Here is a 24,651-nt window from a genome sequence, read left to right on the forward strand (position 1 = left end):
AGCATCGTTGACAAGACGATTACACACTGCTAATTCATTTTAACATTCAATATAAACACCTCAGTTACCATAGTACAACATATATTATACCACTAACATTAAAACCTACCGTTATGATTTTTTTTAAACATGAATAGTACTGAGAAACTACATACTATCAGCTATGAGATCCAGGTTTGGTTGTGGTCCCTGTTCTGGACCTAGTGCTGTTATTATCTGACTACTGGTATAATAACACAGTTTAAAGTTTAATTGCATGCATGTAGGACAACCAAAAGCACAGCTTGGCAGACCCTATGGATGCAACTTAGCCTCCATCAAAACGTTTGATAATGTCATCTCAGAACAGCTCCAAAACAAAACCTAAACATATTCACCATACAACAGCTTAACTCAAGTGACTCGAAGTGACATCATTACAATAGAAAAAAAGTCCTCAAACAGCAGATATGCCTTGTGAATTTATTTTGAATTTTTTCTTTATTCTGAAATACGTATTTTGTGATTTTTCACAGTGAAGGCTAATTTCTATCAGCAGGATTACACACATTTTCCCTTTCCTCTGTGTTTTAAGACATTTTTTACTGTAATTGAGTCAGAAGTGGCCAAGGACTTTTGATGACCCTTACTGTTAAGTGGCTAATTTCATAATGTGTGTATTAATGCACCAAATGGGAAAGCTTCAATTAGCATAGTGCTTGCTTCATTAGTTGTTAAACAGGACTTATGTTTTATGACTACCTATATGGACCATTTAAAACGCCGTGTTCCTCATGGACTTAATGACATGGTAAATCTAATATGCCTGGCTGGGAGTTGTTCACAGTGCAGAGGGACTGTCCATAAAACTCACATATGGTCATGTTCAGTATTTCAGGCATAAGGGTCACAGTATGGTCAAATATATATTCTGTGGATCAGGTGCTATTTTCCCAACCTGCAATATTACATTAATGAAAAGTAGATTATTACTCTGGTAATCAGTCATGCTCCACAGTGAAAAGGTAAAAAGACTTCATATTAATGTTTGTTTTTTTATATTTGATTTATTCTTAACAACTTACCCCCATTTTTTTCCCATTTCATTATTTTGCCAGACGCTTTTTTTACATGCAAGCAATTGATTTTTCACATGAAGGAACCCCCAACAATCAAGTAGAAGTTTATAGTGCGTGATAAGAATGTTATCCCACACCAGGTTCCATATGTGAACACATACCAACTGTTTTGGTTGAGCTAACTAATAACCAAACTAGAGGTACCACTACAGACAATCCAACCCTGGGTCTCTGTGGGAGGGAGAAGATTGACCAGTGTGCCCTTTAAACTGTTATTAGTGTGATTAAGTTTCCTCTTACATATTAACTTTTCTGAAGTGCTCTGAACTTTTCTGTTTCAGTTGTTTTGATTTGAGCTTGTCATAATGTTTGTACAATGGTATACATAAATAAAAGGTCATGATAAAAGGTCACGTTGCTGAATTTGTTATATAGGTATATTTATATAGATTTTTGCAGTGTCAACGTAGCTTTATGTATCTCATCAAATGACAATAAAATGTTTATTTATTTAATGTGTTTAATTGTGATGTCTTGTCTTGATGCAGCAATTTCATAGCCTGGATGCCGGCCGAACTTAGCCCCAACCTCGGTTTGGACTTGATCCGTTGTGAAGTAACTATGCTTGAACTAGTAGAACCAAACTGTCAGGGCGGGCTTTATATGATAATTGACAGACGATCAACAGTGTAATGATGATAATAATGTAATAATGAACACGAGGTGACCCGTGGGACTGCGCCCGTCCCTATGCACCATGCGCATGTCGCCCTGCACTGTGGAAGCTCATACGACGGTTCTCCTGAGGTCCTGTAGCTGTAATAATGGATAAAGCTAATGGTTGTAATACACCATGTGTTCTATTAATACATCCATAGTAATATCTTATGATACATCCGAGGGATTTCGGTATGTTGTAAAGACTGTAACGTGGATGTAATGTCATTAGCGTTTTCCAAACTGCTGGGGCTATTGGCTAGTAGCTAACACCAGTGGTAGGTAGCAGTTGAGTTCTGTTGACCACTATGCGTCGCTCAACCTACGTCACATACTCCGTTGCTCTGAATGGTTATGAGTATATTTATAAAATGACAACATCCAGAGCAAAACCAAAGGCTTAGACACTGCTGGCTTTGAGGGAACATCTTTACAGCACTGTATCTGTTTTGTGTTAAAGACAAAGGGTGCGTCTGTGAAGTGATGCAACAAAGGCCACTCCAACAATGTTTCCTTAAGCTTACTAGCAGTCCTACTAACCATGAATTTCACACTAGATGATTAGCTGTTTTATGCATATTACCTGGTGTTTCCCCGTATGGCTTTGGTGGTTTGACAGTCTCCCCGAAACCGCCAGTGGCCTTGGTGGTGCTTAGCCTCTTGGGCTCTGGTGTGGTCACCACAGTGAACGTCCTTTGGGAGAGCCCGGTAGTAGTGCTAGTAGTTGTGGCCACTGTGGTAGTTGAGACCTTGGTGGACAGCGTTATGTTGGAATCCGGTTTGCCGTCATCGTCTATGCTATCTGTCCCTGTGGGTCCCCAGTCAATAAATCCGGCCACTGTGGTAGTCCGGCCCTCCTGAGACTTGTCGTAGCTGTCCCATTTGAGCTGCCTTCTGGCTCTAAGTAACAACCTCACTGTGTCTCCTTTGCTCCCTCTGGATAAAGCTACTGGAGCTTCTGCTATTACAGCCAAAGGATCACCTGTCTCCATTTGAGAGTATCTCAACTGGCACTCCTTACACGCTGCTTGTCCTTTATGTGCTGGCTTCCGATGCTTTTGACCCTTGACTTTTGGCCATGTCCCTGCCCTATTGTCTTGTGGTGGAGGGATAGCGTTGAGGAGGCGGCTGGCCAAGGGGCTTACTGTTCTCCAGTGAAGCTTGTTGGGCATGTCCCAGAGCGGCTGCCAGCGAGGTCGGGAGCGAGCCACCGATTTAGGCGTGAGTTTGACCCCCATACCCTGACTGAGGGGGCTGCACACAGAGAAGTCCAGGGTGAGGTGGGTCATGGCCAGCAGGAGCCACACCCGGTGCCCCACAGAGCTGCCTCGCCTCAACACAGAAGGACTGCAGAGAAGGAAGAAAGTAAATGAGAGAAAATGTTTTAGATTCAAACACAGTTCACTATGTGTTCAAACCATACAAATCAGGTATCCTCCGTCTCCTACCTTCAAGCTAATGACCTGTTGTTAAGATTCACATCTGTATTCAACCTCCAATTGTACCCTCTTGGAAAAGTTCTACTACACAACATCTTAAACTCCTACTCAAATAAACTTCTGTAATAATTAGCTTTGGAGAACGTCTCTTGAATTGCAGTCTAAAGGTCAGACACCAAGTCTGATATGTTGTAAAACATGTGAAAGATTATGGATTCACACTCATTGCACTCAACTGTCAGAAGCAGTTAGGACTTATCCTTGATGTTACAGATTCATATCAATCCGGGATGATTGCACTGACACACAAGGTCAAGCCTGGTTTAGCTGATCTTCACATTCTGCATTATCTCCCTCAGCCAGAAAGTCATCTGATTCCCAAAGGGCAATTTGATTATGCAGAGCAATGATCAGGAAAGTAACACACAATGCCGGCAGAAGACACAGTATAAGTAAATTGCAGAAATCTTAATGTATGCAGTAATCACATTAATGGATTCAAAACCAATGTCCAAAAATCTTGTGTGTTACTTTATAAACTTCCCTTCTGCTCATCAACAAGATGCCAAGGTGATGCATAGGCTGGCTGTTAAGGCCAGGACCCTGCAGTGGACTGACTTTACAGACAACCTTCAGTGGCCCCTGGGACAAAGCTACACATTGATTCCTAAGGGAGAAACCTCATTATGGGCTATCTTTCATCTCTGCTGTCCTTGGCCAATTTAAGCCCACACAGACGACTCATTTTGAAAGCATCACAGAGGTGATAATAGATGGAAAAGTGTGAATGGGTTCATCGACTGTCTGAGGCAACACAAGGATGTTTGTCACTCATGTTATCACCAAGTTATGTTTTTACACGTCTTGTATTGTAAGTATTGTATAGCTATACTGTAGCGACATTTGACAAGACAAACTGGGCTTCTGTTGGTAAAGTGGGTAAATTATGAATCATAAGTCATAAGTGATTCTTAACACAAAAATCTACATTAGTGTGTTCAAATGTAAATGTTCAGCAAATGGGACAAAGACAGTAGACTTTGCACTAAACTCAGTGAAAGTTCACATCAAGTAATTTCATGAATCTTAACTGCTCATCTATAGCCTGGCTCCACCCTCCTACGTAGTTCCGCTCAATTTTCATTTTCCTTCAGTACTCTGTCCGGGTTTGTGGTATGGTCTTGGGTTTTCTCCGGTCAAATCTTAACCGGTCCAATCCGTGAACAGAGGAAGTGTCTGAGAAAAGTGACGTTGAGGTCGTGCTCTAGTTTGAGTAGTATTTCTGTAATGACGGTGGTGAAAGATGTGAGCAAAGCCATTCGGTCTGTTGTGGCAACTCTGCAGAATATCCAGAAGTTAAAGCCCGAGCAAGAACAATTACTACATAACATTAACAAATAACAAATTAACCTTAAAACCATATGATCTATACATAAAGGTAAATGTTATTGAAAATATCAACACTGTGCCTGTCTCCTCCTAACTCCTGTTAAATCATATTAGACACAGGCTATTCAAAATTAATTTTTGTTTATTTAGTTTCTTAAATCACTGTTCATTTTTGAAAGCGTCAGGATCTTAATAAACATGCCGTTTTATACTTGTGTTGTGTTCTTATTGCACTCATTACGGCTTATCTAAACAGATTTCTGTCATTCAAACAACTCTGGATTGTAACTTTTATAGTAAAAGCCAACTTACTAAAAATGTATTTTATTCAGCCTCTGATCCATGAATACAGTTAATGGGTCTGGGCATGGAGACGGAGACCTGAAGCATTCTCGGTTAGCAGCGGCTAGCGGTGAGCATGTTGAATGAATGGTGCTCTCATCCTCATTAACATGTGGCCAACTTTAAACTCAGGCATAATTAAGTATACTAGTGCAAAATAACATTAGTAATTTAGACAAAAATTTGTATTAATGTTTACTCAACATGTTTTATAGACACACTGACTACAAGTATGAGTCATTCTGAACAATGTTTTTATTACTCACCCCACCTTCCATTTGACCTGTGAGCGACAAGCAAACCACTAACTGATAAATAATTTAGAATGGCATTTTAATTGAGCCATAAATGGTAACGGATCTGGTCATTAAATGGCAGTGACAAGGTCAGTGTATTATTGACAGTTAGAAATATGGATAATAATAATAATGTTGTGCAAGTGTTTTTGCTGTGACCTCCGACTGAGATCTTGACACTTTGCCAATCAACACACTCGAGGTGACTCAAGTTTAAATCTGCAGGCCACATTTATACGATATCTGACATGGAAAGTGGTGTTAATTATCATAAATATGAATGTATGATATGGAGCAGGATGAAAGAAGAATTTGTAATGACCATGTTTGTTAAGCACCTTACATTTAACCATGCTGGGCTCAAACACGTCTACAACTATGAGAAGAGTAAGGAGTAGCCTGGAAGAGCAGCCGTGACAACAGAAGTTATCTGACCAAAAAAAGAAAACCTTTAATAATACAGAATTGAGGTGAATCCTGCGGTGTAAGGTAGTTGAGTTAATTATATGGTTTGTACAAGATGGCCAAGTCTATTCTGTTGAGGTGTCAACAGAAGTGGAGCTGCTTTAGTAGTAAACCGCTGAATGAAGACACAGCAGGGTACTTATTTCTAGAAAATGGGTAAATTTTATTATAAGAACTATTTAACATTACTACTGAATACATTAGGTGTAACACTGCATTGATCTAATTCATTGGAGAAATGAGCTTTAATGCTAAAGAATTCATAAATAAAGTTTATAATCATGTTTTTTCCCAGAAAGCACTCATTTAAAATGTTATGATAGTTTTTACGGCTGCATCAACATCATCTTTAGGATCACGATCAGTTAGGGCTGGTAAATATATCAATTTTATATCAATATCGTGATATGAGACTAGAAAACGTCATTGAATTTGGATGTTGTAATATCGTAATATGACAAGTCCTGTCTTTTCCTGGTTTTACGAGCTGCATTACAGTAAAATAATGTCATTTTCTCTACCTAGCAGACTGTTCCAGATGTTTTGTTATTTGCCTTTACCCACTTAGTCATTATATCCACATTAATGATCATTGCATTAATTCAACCTTGCAATTATGGCACACTGCACTTGCATGTCTTTTTGTGAAAAATATCCAGACTGCAGACATTGCTCTTCACTTCAGTATGTAAATCCTGTGCTGCATTACTGCATCACAAACTCGGTGTGGCCAAAAAAACACAAATAAAAACACACACATCAGCGCCCCCCTGACAGACAGACGGCCGCTAGACGGAAATAATATTGATTGTAGACATCTTCTTGTCAGTTATTGGCTGAAACACTGTTTACGTTTTGTGGTGCGCGTTGGCACAGTTTGTTTTTTGCTGTTTTTTGTGGTATATAGTGAGCCTCTCTGCGTGTAAAAGTGTATTGTAGGCAGCAGCTGCTGCTGACACAGTGATGCGCATAGTTTTCAACACAATAGTCATTGAAGCTACAGTAGTCGGTGTTTTAAGTTTGCTGCAAATATGAACTAAATCCCCTGATTAATGCAAAATAATCCCAATGTCTCCCCGCCATTTCCCCCTGCAGAAAGCTGCTAGCTGCTAGCTAGCTGCTAGCTAATATAGTTAGCCTAAAGAAACAAGGGGTCTGTCCGTTCCAAATAACGTTACAGTTCGGAGCCGCAACGCTTAAAACGTAACACTAATCTTCTGCGGAAGTCTGTGTCAGACCTAACGTCATTTACACTGATTTAATTGTTCTTGAATACACAGTTTGTTGCTAATGCACGTGACATGCAGGTCTGATCAGTTTATCAAACAAGCTGGCTCCGCTAGTTGACCATAACTTGAAATTAAGAGGAAGCAACATGCAGTCATTGTCATAAACTTTAGCCTGGATTGATAGTATTATATTAATCTAATGGTGTAATGCAAGTCAACCAGTGTATTTCTACCTATTTCCCTCTTCAAAATCACTTCAGAAGAGTAGTCACAGCGCTTTGGTGTTTGTAAAGCATTAAAGTTCAACAAAGAAGAGTTCACATTAGAAAAGATCCTTGTTCATTTTTATCTTCCATGTAGATGCACTCCGCTACAAAATCACCACAGTAGTCAAGAATGATTTATTATTTCCAAACAGAGCTATTTATGTCATCTTTTAAAATTACTTTTTTCATATTGCAAAATTTATGGCAGAAAAAAATAAATACAATGTCAGTTTTTTCCAATATCGCGAGGGCCTAATATGGACAGTACAATATTTTTATTGTAAGACCAGTAGTTGCCTTATATAAGAGTGAAACTAATATTCTTTGAAATGCCACATAATGAAAATATAATTTGGAAATATACTGCACAGATGGCAGATAAAGTGCAGTATTCACAGTGCAAACATACCAGATTGCTTTCTGGTGAAAATGTGTGTCTGGTGTCCTATTTTATAAGCACATGCTCCATCATGCCATCATCACCAACTTCATAGTTAAGCCTCAACAATATGGCAGGAAATCCTTTTAGTGAAGATTGTGACATCTCCAGATTCTGAGCATGTACTGTCCCCGCCTCCCATTTCTATTATCACAAAGCATTGTGATTGTACATTGTAGCTGAGGGGCACAGTGACAGATAGATTTTCATTGAAAACCCACATTTAGCTGAAAAATTGAACAACTGGTACATTGGTGGAGGAGGACACATTCCTATGCAAGTTTATTGATGGGGGAAAAGTTAAAGTTGACTGTAAGCTACTTTATATGCATTATTCAGGCAGTATTCATTGACCCAACAAGCTACTCAAGTCCTGGATTTTTAGCATGTCAATTCCATTCTAGAGCCAGACATACAGGAAATGAAAGGACTTTGTGAAGTTATGGAGCAAACGGTTAATTAGAGTGTCTGTTGGCCTGGAGGAGTCAGGATTGAAGGTCAGCAGAAGACTTGCTGGAATGAGGATTTTAACCAAGACTTGACATACCGCAGATGAAAGAGGCAACCTGGGCTTCTGCTCACAGACACACCAGGCAAAACAAAAGCCCTGTGCATCAGACGTACATACACTCCTGGCGCCTCTACCATCAAAATATACACAAACAATATTGTTTGTATAAGCCACGTTTGTTGTTATGGCTCATTGTTTTATGTGTGTGTGTGTTTGTGTGTGTGTGAGAGATCCCTGAACCTCGGCTGTCCATCAACCTCAAGCAACGTAGAATTTCAACAGAAAGCAAGTGATGTATCAGTGTGTGTGAGATGTGATATTTTGGTGCAATATATTTGGATCATGCTTCTCAGCCTAAATACGAAAAAGCGGCGGAGGAGGGTTCACCAAGCTTCACTTCTCACTCACTCCTCTTTGCCAATTTTACTGTACTATATTGAGTAAACCCTACTTCGAACTTATTCTGCAGCTTCCTAAATGCCACTGTCATGGGGGTTAAGATTAGGTCCTGATAGAAACTCCAAATTAAACACATGATCTTCATGCTTCAGAACTGCAGTCTGCAGCGCAAAATTAGGACCTGTATTATTAAATCATAAATCAATTGCATTTGAGAGTTAGTCATGGATAAAAAACATTCTGTATCTATGTTTACAACATGCCTTTGGCCAAAAAGGCTGTCCAAAAAGTGCAGCTTGCGCATAAAACCCCCCTGAAAATTAGGTTTACAAAGTAGAACTGAAAACTTTGCCAGCAGAGTTAAAGCAAAGGCCGTCTATACCACTTATGCCAGAACCAAAGTGAACAATTGTATCATTTCCTGTCACTTTCCTCCACTTTGGTTAAAAACCCACGCCGCACTGCTGGACGAACAGGGAAAACATTAGAGTAATCCATTGCACACAGTACTTAATACAATTTACCTGCCCTTAAAACTAGAAAGCTCCCATAACCAACATAATGCCATCAAAAGACCAAATTGAATGAAGAGTAGCCTTTGATGTCTTTTGAAAGATTCACAGCATAATCCTGAATCAAATGCTTGAGCAAAGGGTGCGAGTGGTTAATAAAAAAGGCTATTCACACAGACGGTTAAGCCTTGGAAATACAGGTTGCTTTGCATAGCAGGTTGTTGTCTAGTCCTATATGTCAAATTGTTGACATATGAAGTGCTTTACTGGGATTTGCACTGTTTCATGATTTCCAGCCTATTGTTTTTCACTCTTTCATGAGCTATAGCACATTTGAGGGTTCTCGGCACGATTAATCGTTATAAAATCGCAGTCTCAATTCACCCTGTTCACGATTTCATTTTTAAATAAATTTGATTAAAAAAAAAGTATTTACTTTGGTTCTTATTGAATTTTACAAGCCATCACAAACGCTACTACTTTCTTCTGTGAGTTTTAAACATACAGTGTATAAAATAGGTTTTATGAGCTCTCAAGCGCTGCAATGCTCTCCCTTCTCTTCAATGAGGCCTCTATGTTTATAAGCTTGTGGTAATGCGCAATGTGCTATAGGTCCCAAAAAAATCTGTTAGGTTTGTTTAAAATTATTGAGTAAAGGACTTTAGTTTTTGTCTTTGTCAATGTCTTTCATAAAGCAAATAACTTTATGGCTTCCCAACCATTGCATTTGTCATCTAAAACACGTCAAACACATTCTGCACTTATCGCGGCGTCGTGTGTTGACTGTTTACATATCTGTGCTCATCATCATATGTACATTGTTTGTACTGGTGTTATTGTTGATTACATTGTGAATACATATTTCTAAAATTGTATGATGTTTTTTGAGTCTCACAATACTTTTTCTGACCTTTTTGAATCCCCTGACTAATAACTCATTTTACAAAAAGACTAAAACTAATAAAAACTAAATTAAAACTAAGCATTTTCAAAAAATAAAATCTAAACTGGCAAATCCGCTTTAAAAACTAATTAAAGCTAAACTGAATTTGAAAACAAAAAGTCAAAACAAAATCAAAATAAACTACCGAAAAATGCAAAAATGGTCCTGCATATTTGTTTTGTTTTGTCATGGTCAAAAAAATCATGGCAGAGAATCACGATATCAATTGTAAGCAAAGAAATCGTGATTCATATTTTTCCTCAAATCGTGCGGGCCTACTCAACAGGACAATGACTAAGGCACTCTAGATAAAGTACTTGCATTTCCTTCTCTCTGCTCCATGCAGTATGTAGCATCAGCTGAAGGGCTCATATGTAGATGTTAAAACAGATTTAAAATGTACCTAAGTGGCAGCAACAGGCTGTTTATGCTCTGCAGTTGGAGGATGGCTGGATCAATGCAAAATAAACTTATTGATCATTGAGATACAAGACAGATACTTTGCATCACTAAAATGGAAAATGCCAAGATAAGCATAGATTCTTTCGGGGTACAAAATCAGTTTAAGAGTTACAAACTGCTATGAAAATCCCATGATGACCCAAGCCTTATACATCATCTTACTCATAGTTCACTTATAGTTCAGTCAGCATACTAATACAACTGTGTCATCTGTGTTTTGACTTCATGGCATTCATTTTATCATGTGTATGTATGAAGTCAGCAGCACTGATATGATGCAGTGTAACCTTTACGTGTGCAAGTGCTAATTTAAGCAGAGTCATGCATGTAGAGGCCTACACTTTATAAACGTTGATCCAGGACAGTTGCACAAAAACTGAAAAATAAACACTGATGTAGTTATCAAACAACAAACCTTTTTTCAGAGATGACATACGCTTAATATGTTGTGTAGATCTTAACCCCTGTCTCTATTCTAAAATGGTCTTCAGACAGTGTTGTAGTTCTTGAGATTGGCTTTGGTCTCAAGACCACTTGTTGAAGGTCTCAGTCTTGTCTCGTTATCAATCACATCTTTCCTCGGCCTTGTCTTGGTCTCGGATAAAGAGGACTAGGGATTTTATTTCAAGACCAGTCAAGACCACAACTGCATGGATATCTCTAAATTACTTGTGTATTGTCTGATTTGTGTGTTTACATCATTACTGGGAATGGATGTCAAACCTGCTTCAAATGCAATCAATAACTTTACTCATTTCTAGTCTGAAATGTGTTACCGTTAACCCCCATTCCCTGTTACTGTTAACTGCTGTACTCAACATGCACTCCCAAAGTGAATGTAATGTAGTGTTTCAGAGATCTAGTTTCAGTTATTTGGTCTGGTCTCACCTTCTTCTGGTCCTGTCTCGATACACTGTGTTCTTGGTAATGACTTGTTCTCGGTTTAAGTGGTCTTGAATACAACACTGGCGCCGGATGTTAATAACTTATTCTATTCCAGCTGTACACTGGGACCAGGTTTGTAATGGTGTTCACAGAGCATTGCGCCAAAAAAAAGCTAGTGAGGGAAACTCAGGGGATTATTTTGTCACACATATTTTCCAGCTTTCGTTATTATTAATGTTCTTAATGTATTTTGGTTAAAACATTGTTTGTGAATAAATAAACCTGAGTAGAATATTGATTTGCAGTAGTACCTACAGATCAAATCAGCATTATCTAAATGGATGGTGTAATCAGACAGTATGGGACACGTCGTATTCAGTGACACTCAACATTTTATCTCAATGACGAGGAAGCACATCACATACCAAAGGCTTGCAATATGTCAGGCACCTTGAAAATGGCGAGCAATGCCCAATGCTTGATGATTCTGCTTTTCCCCCAGAAAAGATCAAAGCAGTTGAGTGCTTGCTGTGTAGGCTGTTATGCGCAGCAATTCTGCAAACCAAGTGCCAGTGGGGCATAGATAAGCAAAGAAACAAAGGGCAGGATATACAGTAGTCACTGTGAATAAAGGCCAACTTTAAAGGCTCTTCTGAAGCCTTTTTAAAATACTTCACAGAGCCTCGATGTTTTAGTAATCATAAAAAAGTCAAGCTTAACAAAAAGTGGCAAAACAGCACAAAGTAAATTAAAGTAGCACTGCACAAAGGGCTTAATAAAACAGTATAAATGTAAAGCCAAAAGCCTACCTCACTGTGTATAGAAATTATTGTCCTGAGATTACAAGGGGCTAATGAAGGATTATCTGACTCTTTGAACTCATCCGTTGCGTCATGATAGACCCAGTCAAACAAAACTATTATCTCTGCAGCTAATCAACTATTGCACCTAATTATTGTGCTCTGCACTGTATCTCTGGCCCACTTCCTGTGTCTTCATCGCACTGTGATCACTTGTGCAAAGTAGGTCTTAATTAGAACTTCTTGGTAGTTTGCAAAAGTGAGGCCTCAGCAGATAGGCTTCCCACCTGAGGGAGGTGTAATAGGCCATGGCTTCTTCGGTCCCCTTGCCCTGCGCCCCTAGCCTGCCATCAATAGAAATGTTATCAGCACGGTCTTGACAGCCCTGCCACGGAGCACACTTCATTTTCTAGCCCATCCAGCCATTGAAAGATGCCCTGTTGAAGGTGACTCCACCTCTGATGAAAAGCTGGGTGTGAGAACAGATGCTACCTTCCAGGAAGGATTAAGACTGAATCAGTGGGTTGTTGTTTTTTAACCTCTCAGTGGGGTTTTACCTGCCCTGGGAAAAGTGCTGCTATCAGCCTTGTGTTAACAATTTCAGAGATTTTTATTCAAGGTAGCACTTGCAATTGATAGAGCATTTACACGCTGAACTATGGTATCCATGTCTTTCCCAACCACTTCTAAAAATGGCACTAGGAAGACGAAAAGGATTCACTGGCTACATTTGATGAAGTTCCCAGCTGCAATGGGTTTTCTCTGGTGGGACCAAATAGACACAGCAAGAATTTAAAATAAGAAGGTTTGCACCTAAAAAATTACTGTTTTTACTAAATTGACTTTTTGGTTTTGTGTGATAGACTAATGAATGAATCAGCTTTCTTGAATTATTTATTGTAATAAAGGATATTCAATAAATATAAACAATGATAGTCTCTTAAACTTCAATTTTGCCGAAGTTCCTTTGAAGTTCATGGGAGCAGACAGCGCCGCAGAGTCATGTAATCACGACTTTACGTTTCATAAAATTCTGAAGCAAAATGTATATAACGGAAACACTGTCACTCCTAGTTGGGGTACTCTTTAGCTGTATGAATACAATTTTACATTTTAATAAATATGTCAACGTTAACAGTAATATTCACTAAATATTAATTTGTTACTTAATTTTATTGTTCTCACAAGAGCACAATTTTAATTTGCTCAGTGAGTTATTCTGGCATTGAGTAATGCTGCTCATTAACTATGCACATGTACCTGGGCGGCACCAATCACATTGGTGAATCTGATATAGGCAGGCCAGAGGCGAGCTAAACAGAGGATGACAGCCGCTGTGACGTCAATGTGATTAGTAAACATTGCAAGATGGCTACAGATGAACACCAGTTGATTTGAAATGGCTTTGGCTGCTATAATGGGCGAGTTAGGCTTGGCTTTTTATCTAAAAGGGGGAACAGAAGATGGTGCTTGAATCGTTTCTTTGCAAGAAGGAAGTTTTTGCTATTTTGCCGACCGGATACGGCAAGAGTCTAATCTACCAGTTAGCTCAGCTGGTAGATAAGCGTAAGGGGCTCTGGATACGTCACCCCGTGTGATGTTGTGAATGGTCGTAGTGTTATCCAAATGCGTGCAGTGAGATTTTTAAATGCACGCTTGGTGCCGCCCCTCGAGATGGGCAACTTTCATTACTCAATGCCAGACCCTTCATTTTTGGGATTTGGGTCTGGATATCCAGGCTAGTATAATTTATGCAAAATAAGAAATGTTAGAATTCTGTCTAGTTTCATGACCAAAATTTAAAGGCACTTTTCCACCTGTGACTTATGTTTATGTGCTAAACTGCAGTATCATAACCACAGCCGCTGGGACACCAAACACTTGAACTGAACAAACAGATTCTACTGCTGGTTTTAGCACAGTAAGGATTACCTAGTTAAAATCAGTCACTATGTTGACATTGGTAATAGTCTTTTTCCGCTTTAGATTTGGGTAACTGTGGCATTCCTTTTTATATGAAATATACCAATTAAAATAAGATTCCTGCTCTCTTTTATTAGAGGAAAACATGAGGAAAATCTGAAACCAGTAATATGGCTCCATGCTATTTTAAACAAATTTTATAAAAGACAAAAAAAGACTTCCTGGTCATGATCTAAGTAGGTTATCCATGTTGACCTCGTTATTAGGATTATCATATTGTTACAATTTAACATCTGGTTAGTATCAGACGGTGGATACATGTTTCATATTTACCAAGTGGCTACACCATATACTGTATATGCACTATGGGGGAATATCTAAAAGAATATGATGTTCATCATTCCTTTGAAAGTGACTGCACAACCAGATATGTTTCCAGTTGGAAAATGTCCTTTTGGCGTTCAGTGCCTGTGTGTGGATCATTGTATTAGAAGTTATTCATAGCCAAGTTGTCTGAAAAACAGCCAAACTGTCAAGGCTTTCCTCAAAAGCCTCCAGGGGATGTGTGGGTATGTTAAGTCTTTCTTTAACATTTTACCTTTTGATGCATACTATTTAGTAAGTCCAGTAGCTGTGTTGCTGCATTAAACAATTTTAAAGGATTATGGATTGAGAATACACTGAAGACAGCGGGATGCTGGTTGTGAGCTCATACAATGTATTTCCATTCATTCCACCTTCCCTGATTCTGCCAGCCCCGAGCACAGCCCGTTCACACTGGGGAGAAGACTCTTAAAATAGCGATTTTTTGGGGGGGGGGGATATGCAGTATGCATTTGCATTACCCTAAGAGAGCGACAGAGATGGAGAAAGAAAAGAAAGAACAGGGAAGGTTCTGTGTGGCAGTCTCTGCCCTCTGGGGGGGGGGGGGGGGGCTCTCTGATAACATCCAAGCCATAGAACAAGGACACTTCTCCTTTCAGATGACTCACTGTGAGGGCACGCACTCAGGAGTGCGGATTGGACCCCACTGGCAAAGCAAGCGGCATTTGACTGCTTTATCAAGTTACAACAATGCCACCACGTCTGTGTGTATGCGAGAGGGGGGGGTATTATATACAGTGTATACTGTATATCTGAAACCTGAAAAAATATTATGATGTCACATGCATGCAAAATCACATATAATAGAGAGCTGGGGTTTGGGCACATGTTTTTATGTGTTATAAACCATCGTTCAAATGTTTTGATTGCTTATAAATGCTAAATAGGGGCACTTCAAGCAAAGTGTCACCCATTTCGTTTTTAGCCTTTCTGAAAAGTCATGTACTTTCCACATTTTAACATAAATGTATACAATGTTTCCACAGAATTAAATTATTTTTGTGGTGGTAGCTGGATGGGGGTGCTCATAAATTTTGAAGAGTGGGGTCTTCATGATTCACAGTGTTGTGTTAAGAACATAGATAGATTAAGTTATTATTAAAGTTAACTTAAATGTATACATTTTGGACAAATTGGAAATATGAGCAGAGTTGTTGATGATACTAGCCATTCATAAATTCTAGACTGATTCCATTCAGGTATTCAACCAACCATCTTCTCTGCGGGGAAAGCTAAAAACAACTTTTTCCCCCGCAAATTACCATGTTTCAATTCAGAGTGTGTATGGAGGGGAGGGGGCTATTGTGTGACAAAAGAGAGCGAGAGTGGGGCAAGGAGGGGCTGAATGAATCAATGTACTGCGTGCAGCACTACAACAAAACATTCGATTTAACACCCCAAAGATAAAAATAAAATAAAAAGTACGATTTAGCGGGGCCGCCACAAATAAATCAGTGTATGGGAAACAGAGCGAGGGGAGATGGTTCACTAGTTCATCGATAGCGGATGGAGGTGGCAGCAGCACTTGCTGTTAGAAGTTGAAACCTTTGTTAAAGTCACAGGTGTTACAGGAGTTAAAGGTAGGCTCAGCGATTCTGGAGAAAGATTGATATTTAAACATGACAACCGAATAAAGAAATATTTTTATAGCAAGTTACTGGCAGGGTACAGGCAGGGTAATGTCTTTGTGTTTTATTACTATCATGTTGCATCATCGTGGGCCAGAATGTGGAAGAGAGAGAGTATACAGAAGAGAACAGAACCAAAAGTCATTCATTGGGCGGTTGGCTAGTCGGGGTGAATACAACCAACCCACCACAAAAATTTACCAAATCATCTACTGTATATAATCAACTATAATGGCCTTTGACATTTAATTAAATGAAAAATGTTGTCCTATCAGCATCACAGTATGGTTGCACCAAAAGTGAAAATCATTGAATTACTTTCAAACTGTAGTTCCACTTGTGTGTGTCACTATGACATTGTATTCTGTTCACCCAAACACTCTAAACATTGGGATGTTGCTATTGTTTTTGTGCAGCTCAGAAAGAATTTACACAACCTGACATGATACTATTGCTGAGCCCACAAAATAAGGGAACTCTCCATGTGTACAGGAAGTGCACCTCGCCGCTGTCCGGGCAACACATCAATCTCCTGCTCCACAGATCATGGATTGGTCAGCTGAGACTGATGAATGTACCGTACATAAATGACATCACACACTGTCACACTATGATAACAGATCCAAGCTTTCGACAACAGAGGAGGGTTTATGCCATTTTAGCGTCACTGTATAATCACAACTTCATGAAGCCTTAGGGAGCTCAAGAAATACCACTTTATCTCCCCAGACACTAAACTGACCTCTAAAAAACGCTGACGCACGGTAAATAATCCGTCTCACTCTCACTAATTGAAATGCCTCTAATATAGCGGTAATTGCCTTGCTATCTTATAGAAAACATACATTCACATGTTTTGGAAATAACTCAGACCTCTGTGATTAGTGAAGGAAGAGTTTCCTTTTTTTGCTGCAGCATATTGAGAAAAAGAGGGCATGATAATACTCCTGCTCTGCCCTTCCCACTTTCATTAATTTCAGCATGTAGCTTTAAGAGAGTCTGACCCAAAATAATCACTGTTTTCAAGAGGAGGTCAGCAGCAGAGATGTACTGTAAAGCTAAGACAGCCTCAAGTAGGGAAGCTCTAAACAATTGACCTAACTACTGCTCTCTTTGTAAAAGAGATGCAGTACAAGCAGAGATACTACACAAAATCTATATTACATAGGTTTAAAGCTGTATACTAGTTTACAGACAAACAGATATAAGGGGTTGTAATTCCTTGGTAAAGAGCAAGAAAGTGAACATCTTGCATACATGCTTTATCTGAGACAGGTTTCTCTTTCAAACGTTGGCTTCTTATGAGTTTTGAGACAACAACTGACAGAGTTTGTGCAGAAATCACAAGGACTAAGTTATACCAAAGGTCACAATGGTGCCATGTGATACTTCTGGTGTATCTGCTGTAACAGAAAGAGGTATGGCTACTACAAGAGGCAGAAGGGTGCTGAGTTGGATTGCCTACCCCAGTCCTTAAACGTGATTTAAGGTCCTGCAGAGGCTCCATGCACAGCTTTTGCCGTAGCCTACGTAAGTGGCCTGAAGTTTATTCTTGTGTGTTGGTGTGTGCGTCGATCTCTTGAAGAGAAGAGCAGGGCCAGCGTGTGTGGGTAGTGTGTGTTAGAGCAAGTGAAAGAGTGACAATGTTTAGCCTAGGCGCCAGTACTGACTAGAGTTGCAGTGAGAGAAACAAAGTGTCTCCCCTGTGCTTTCTGACCACGGTGGGAAATCTGTAGCAGCATATCTCCTGGATATCATGTTTATGGAGAAGGAGAAGAAGGAAATGAATAGGGGGGAATGCAACATTACCAAGCCATGGCCAAGCGACATCTAGTTACATTTTTTGAGAGGTGCATGTCAGGCTATCTTTAAAGATAACAGGTCTGTAGTGCCCTTGACTGAGATTGATTGGTGACTTTGTAAAAGAGTGTCAACCTAGGCCTGCACGATTAATAGTTATAAAATTGCGATCTTAATTTACCCTGTTCAAGATTTAGGTTTTAAATAAATTAGTTTTAAACGTAAAACACGTGAAACACATTCTGCACTTACTGCGGTGTCTTGTGTTGACTGTTACATATCTGTGCTCATCATCATATGTACATTGTTTGTACTGGTGTTATTATTGAATACATTGTGAATACATATTTCTAAAATTGTGTGATGTTTTTGTTGAGTTAAAATGCTTTTTCCTGACCTTTTCAAATCCCCCGACAAATTACCCATATTACAAAAAAGACTAGAACTAATACTAAGACTAACAAACTAATCAAATAAACAAATCAAATAATCTAAACTAAGCTAAACCAAGCATTTCCAAGAAATAAAAAATAAACTAAAACTACCAAACCCACTTTAAAAACTAATTAAAACTAAACAGAATTTGAAAACAAAAAAGTCAAAACAAAATTTAAAAGTTAAAAATAATGAAAAATGCTATAACAACCTTGGTTTGGTACCGCCAATTTGTTTTGTTTTGTCATGGTCAAAAAAAAAGTGGCAGAGAATTGTGATATCAATTCTAAGCAAAAGAATCGTGATTCATAATTTTTCCACAATCACGCAGGCCTATGTCAACCTTAAAATATCACGAGCTATCGAGATTGACAATAGTCTTACATTTATTTCTTCTAAAGCCAAACTGCAACAGACAATAAATTTATGGCAACAGTATGTACAAAATTATTGCTATTTGGAAGATATTGCAATATTCTGTGATTGCAATATATTTATATATATATTTATATATTTTTTCCATCTTCAAATTTTTTCCAATTTCAAATTATGTCAGCAAAAGGAAACTTTATCAACATCTGTTTTATCCAAAAACTACGGAAGTGGATTAGGGCCACTGGTAAAAAATGTATGAGAGTTCTGACTTTATTCTCAGAATTCTGACTTCATTCTCAGAATTCTGACTTCATTCTCAGAATTCTGACTTTATTCTCAGAATTCTGACTTTATTCTCAGAATTCTGACTTCATTCTCAGAATTCTGACTTCATTCTCAGAATTCTGACTTCATTCTCAGAATTCTGACTTTATTCTCAGAATTCTGACTTTATTCTCAGAATTCTGACTTTATTCTCAGAATTCTGACTTCATTCTCAGAATTCTGACTTCATTCTCAGAATTCTGACTTTATTCTCAGAATTCTGTGGATAAAAGATCCATACTTTACATCTATGTATCAATACGGTATTGCCATGGAAAATATCTTGATACTATGCTGTATTGATTTTTTTCCCCCACCCCTGTCTTTTTTTAGAAGTAAGCATGACCAGGATTGCTACAAACTTTATCACATCATAAAGACAGTGAGTAAGACCACTGGAATTGAACAGGCATCAGTGCCACGACATTTCAACGATTCAATCAAAAATACAATGCCAAACATGCACTGAGCAAACTCTCGAGGGGGGCTAGAAAGTATGGGGGAGCTTCAATTCTACAAGCCCTAGAAACACACTTACTAAACACACTCCCTGACCATACTGCTCGCCTTAATACACCTCTCTCTCAGGTGTCCTCCTCCTTTTACACTGTTCTCTAAACATGCTGGGGACAACAGACAAATGAAACCGTGAGTGGAGACCAAAAAAACTGCATTATTTAAAGAAACAAACTTGAAGGCTTTGATGGTTTATTTATAGCATGAAACAATATTGATATGACGTCTTTTTTTTACAAACTATTGAACAAGTTACATTACCTGTATTGCTCTTATCTGTTCACCTGGGAATGGATTTCTGCCAAGACCTCCAGTATTTGTACCAAACCTAATCACTGCATCTGAATCTGCATCTGTGATATTTCACCAAGCAACGCTTTTTAGGCCACTAGCATCTGTTGGCAAGCTCAGTTCACCACATTGATACAGATTGAAGTCTCTGGACTGATACTGGATGGATTGACATGAGATTTGGGACAGACATTAAAAGTTCCCAGAGGACACTGTAAATTCTGTAAGCGTTGGTTATTGCAGACCCACTACATAAAAAATTATGCATGGCAAAGCTGTTTTTCTACAATGAGGCGAACAGAACTTTAGGGTTTGACATTTGAAATGTATTTTTGTATGACATATAACCAATGCAGAATGGAAAAAGCATCTATGTTACAACTCTGCAAGTATTTCTTATTCATAGCGGACCAAGGTACTTACTGATGCTACTGTGTGATAAAAGTTCTCCTGATCTTACTTCCTTACCCTTCCACACTGTAATGCATTGATCACTGAAACCTGACAGGGATATCAGAGCTACAGTATAACGTAATCTGACGTCTCTTGAGAGGCAACGCCTAAATTGACTGGAATCATCTCCACTCGCAGTGGGAAATAAAATCCACACAATAGAATGAAAGCATACGTACAGTTTGAAAGAAACACCCAGCTGTCATTTAGGGAAATATACGACCATTATAAAGGCGGCACTTCTCAGAGAAATGTGTTGATATGAAAAATATGGCAGGGCTGCCTTTCCAGTCCAATAAACTCAAAAAAACTGTTAATGATAAAGCAAATTGAAAATGTCAGAAGGTATACAAAATGCTAAAACGAATGTTCTGCAGCCTTGATGAATTGTGCTGCAGATTGGATATTTATGAATTATGAGGCTACATGGCTTGTTCCATTATTCCATTTAAAGCTCATTTTAACTGGCACCTGGCCCACAGTCTTGGACACAATAGAAACGGTTATGACACTGAAGGCAAACTTTATCACATTGTTGAAGTAGTGCTTCACATACTGTCAGACTCAAAATTATTCGCTGAAGGAAAACACTAAGCCTAATTCATCACAATTGTCAGCAGGCCTTAACCTGTGTTAATAACATAATGAGAGAGAGAGAGAGAGAGAGAGAGAGAGAGACAGTAAGAATACTTCTGGTACCAAATAACATTCCCACGCAGTACAGCATGCAAAGCATTAGGACTTCTCTAGAGACATCAGCACCTTTCTTATCCACCATAATTCTCACAGACGGTATCATATTGTGGCAGCAGCTCAAAATGCTCCATTGTTATTTTAATCCAGTTCTGCCCATTTTATCCTGTGCTTGGCACTTTTTTTCCACTCCCTCCTCTCCCATTGTGTAAAGCACTTTTCAGGGATGAAGCGCCAACAGCCTTTATATTTCTGACAGAAGATAATGGGTGGGGAGGATTCTAGAAGTTTAGGGCCTGGTGTCTGAAAACACAAGTTATAAAATAGGTGGATCCAAATGCATTATATAGTTATTAAAATACCATCACACTCCTATTTAGTTAAAGCTGCTATGATTGATATTTTTATGATCATGTACAAAAGCTATTTTATATTAATGAATGTTTCCGTGGAGAAGGACCTGCTTATTCTAAACAAAAACACAAAACGAAAACGATTTTTAGTTTCACTTGCAATAATGAAACCACAGTTATCAATATTATATTTCATGTATGCCCGTTAAACCCCCTAACACTCTGCTCCTTTAAATGTAATATGAGCAGAGTCTGCAAGAATAAATACCAAACAAAACAGAGTCAATCCTAGGAAAAATAAAGCTCAGAACAATTTCTGATACATTGTCATTATATACTATTGTCTTATGGTGATTTATGGCGCCACGACCAACATTTAAATGCTACATGTTTTCTGATGCACGATTAATCATTGTCAAATCACATTGACACATTCACATTGTTTTTTTTTTAATGTTATCTCTTTGATTCTTACATAATTTTACGGGCCAAATGCATCACACACACTACTACTTTATTCTGTGAGTTTTAAACATAGACTGTATAAAATAGGTTTTAAAGTGCTCCCAAGTGCAGCACTGCTCTCCCTTCTCTTAATTGAAGTTCACTGGCTTGTGGTGATGTGCAATGTGCTATAGGTGCCAAAAACAAAATGTGTTTGGTAATGCCAATTTGTTTTGTTTTGTCATGGTTCATGTGTGCAATAAACATTACACTTCATGAGAAAACAAATCAAAGCAGTAAATCATGATATCAGTTCTAAGCTAAAGAAATCATGATTCATATTTTCCCCCGATTCGTGCTGGCCTCCTCACAAGCATGCACCAGATACTCAAGCAAACGAGTATTTGCCCCTGCTGAGGGGCTTCATCCTCCGTCCACTAAAAGATGGAGCTGTGATACCTCTGAGTCTCTATTTGCATCCTGTTGAATATGCAATGCCTTTGTCGGAGCTCAAGAGGGCTGTGTGCACAAGCTCACAGACTAAGCAACAGGGCAAATACAACCCAGCATGTACATAAACACACACACACACACACACACACGGCTCCGTGGTGGCAAACTCTATTGCCAAAATACACAGGAACAAAATCTCTTATTCCCACTATGTTGTGTATCTAATTTGTTGATTATGGTAGCTAAATCCTCCTAGATCCTGCTCCAACTAAGTGAGATGCATTGAGACTGTCCAAGTGTTAACAAACACTGATGTCATTTCCCATCATTCAACAACTTAACACAGGAGAAACTGGCACTTCACAGGTATTTTGCTTTAAATAAGCTCATATAAACGATATCGCTATAACACATTTAAACTCTTATTTTGTTTTTAGGAAATCAGAATTCAAAATTTAAGATTTAGAGTGTCATAGTTATCAATAAGCAACATATAAAAAATGTATTAGGACATGAGTTGCATGGACTACAGAATACTTTGAACGTTCTCCAGAGGTCAAAACATGAATGGGGGGGAAGCAGAGTATCATCTTTGTAGATAGATAATGTTGTGTTTTGACCTTTCCTTCTGGACAATGCCAGTGTCCTGGAGTATATAACATGTCTTGGACTTCTATAATTCATTTCACCTTATCACATCTTGTAAATAAAAATGCATTGTTTGGAATTATCTTCATGTGTTGGTTGTGTGTTTTAGAAGGTCAGCTGCATGAGGTTGTGTAGCTTTGAAAAATTCAGGCTCTGAGGTGTAGGAGTTAAGCTCTCCTCAGTAGATATCCTGTATTAGGGAGATAAATACCACAGTTGGCTCTCCATAGAGTTCCAGAGATTTATGGATAGCTTCACTGCAGCAGGCCTCTGGGAGGCAAATATTGACTATGAAATCTTTCAAATGTTTTGGTACTGGGCAACACACACACACATACACACACTCCAACCATGAGCTGCGTCATCTGCTACTATTGTTGTCCTGAAAGAAACATTGTTGCATTGCTTAGTTTGGAACGTAACTCCTAGAGGAATACAAAACAAAACATAAAAAGGTTGGGGTGGCTGGAGTGTGTATGTGTCTGGATTGAGGGGGTCTAAGATGCAACAGCCAGTGTTGCATCATCCCATTAATTATTCCCACTGCACAATGTCCTCCACTACAGTGTACATGACCCACATGCTCAGAAGGATAAGCAGGGCTTTAAAGAGCATGGGAATACGGTGAAAAAGAAGTAAAAAAGGATCAGGAAAACATGACAATGCTCCAATCAACTCAGTTCCTCTCTGTCAAAGATTTTATTTCGGCCTATGTCTCAATCCACATTAATTACCCAAGTTGCCGGGAACTAAATAAAAAAGGTGGGGGGTGGGCTTTGTTCTGTTCATTTATGAAGTATTTCAGTAGAAAGTGGCCCGCTGAGAGGCGCTTGCCTGGAGAAGGCCAGTTAGTTGTAAGGGCCATGACGGATAAATCGGATCCTTTGTAGAGGCAGTATTGATCCAGCAAAAGCTCACTACATGAATCAAGTATGAGCGCTGTTAGTGCTGTTAGTTCCTTCACTCTGTGGAATGGATGTGCTTTAGTGCAATGGAAACACACACACTTTCTCATGTAGCCAAAACTGGACAAGTTGGTCATTAAGTCCAATCAGGCTCAGGGCTGCTGGGCCTTTAGTGGGAATCTGAATGTTGGGATTTAGTTTAGGAAGAAAGAAGTGTCATTGCTAACCCATATAGCTATTAGAATTTATACTTGATTTTAAAAGTAAACACAAACATTCACTTTCCAACGTTGTTTAAAGTAAGAGCAGTTCCTTAAGTTGTCATCAATAAAATGCATGAAAACCTGCCTTTAGATCTGCACAACAATGTGTTTTGTATGACTCTTATTTGAGACATTTAATGTCCCATGATGATCTATATCCTGTTTCCCAGGGGTTTCAAGTCCAAAGAAAAGTATTATACTTGTAATTTTTGTTAATTAATATTTATAAAAAACAACGTTGGCCAACAATGCATAAATTTAATTATTTTAATAGTTTTCCAAAAGCTATATGAGCTGAACTCCAGACCTCTCATTTAAAGCATCCACTGTGCAGTTAGGTGTCATGGTGGGAAAATGAACCGGCCATTATGGTCTAATTCTGCCATAATGTTTCTTCTCTGCTAATTGCTATGCCAGTCAATGACGAGACATTTATGGTTCACCCCAGTCCTTAGCAACAGAACAGCAGGTTTCTCTCTTCTTCTCCGTGTCTGTCTGGTCTCTTACACTACTTCACAGGGACAACCTGTTCTGGTGCTCCTAGATTTAACAGACTGCTGAGCACAGGGTGCATACGACACGCACGCACACACACACACACACACACACAC

At 38.8% G+C, this 24,651-nt stretch overlaps 1 protein-coding gene across 1 annotated transcript in view; it reads right to left on the reverse strand.

Annotated features, from left to right (window-relative positions):
- Positions 1-24,651, reverse strand: part of ajap1 (adherens junctions associated protein 1) — a 44,688-nt gene that overhangs the window by 15,980 nt on the left and 4,057 nt on the right. The window contains exon 2 of the mRNA XM_034877254.1: positions 2,359-3,122. Within this exon, the coding sequence (XP_034733145.1) occupies positions 2,359-3,122 (764 nt within the window). The remainder of the gene's footprint in view (positions 1-2,358; positions 3,123-24,651) is intronic.

Source organism: Etheostoma cragini, chromosome 7 (assembly GCF_013103735.1).
Source record: "Etheostoma cragini isolate CJK2018 chromosome 7, CSU_Ecrag_1.0, whole genome shotgun sequence".
NCBI lineage: Eukaryota > Metazoa > Chordata > Actinopteri > Perciformes > Percidae > Etheostoma > Etheostoma cragini.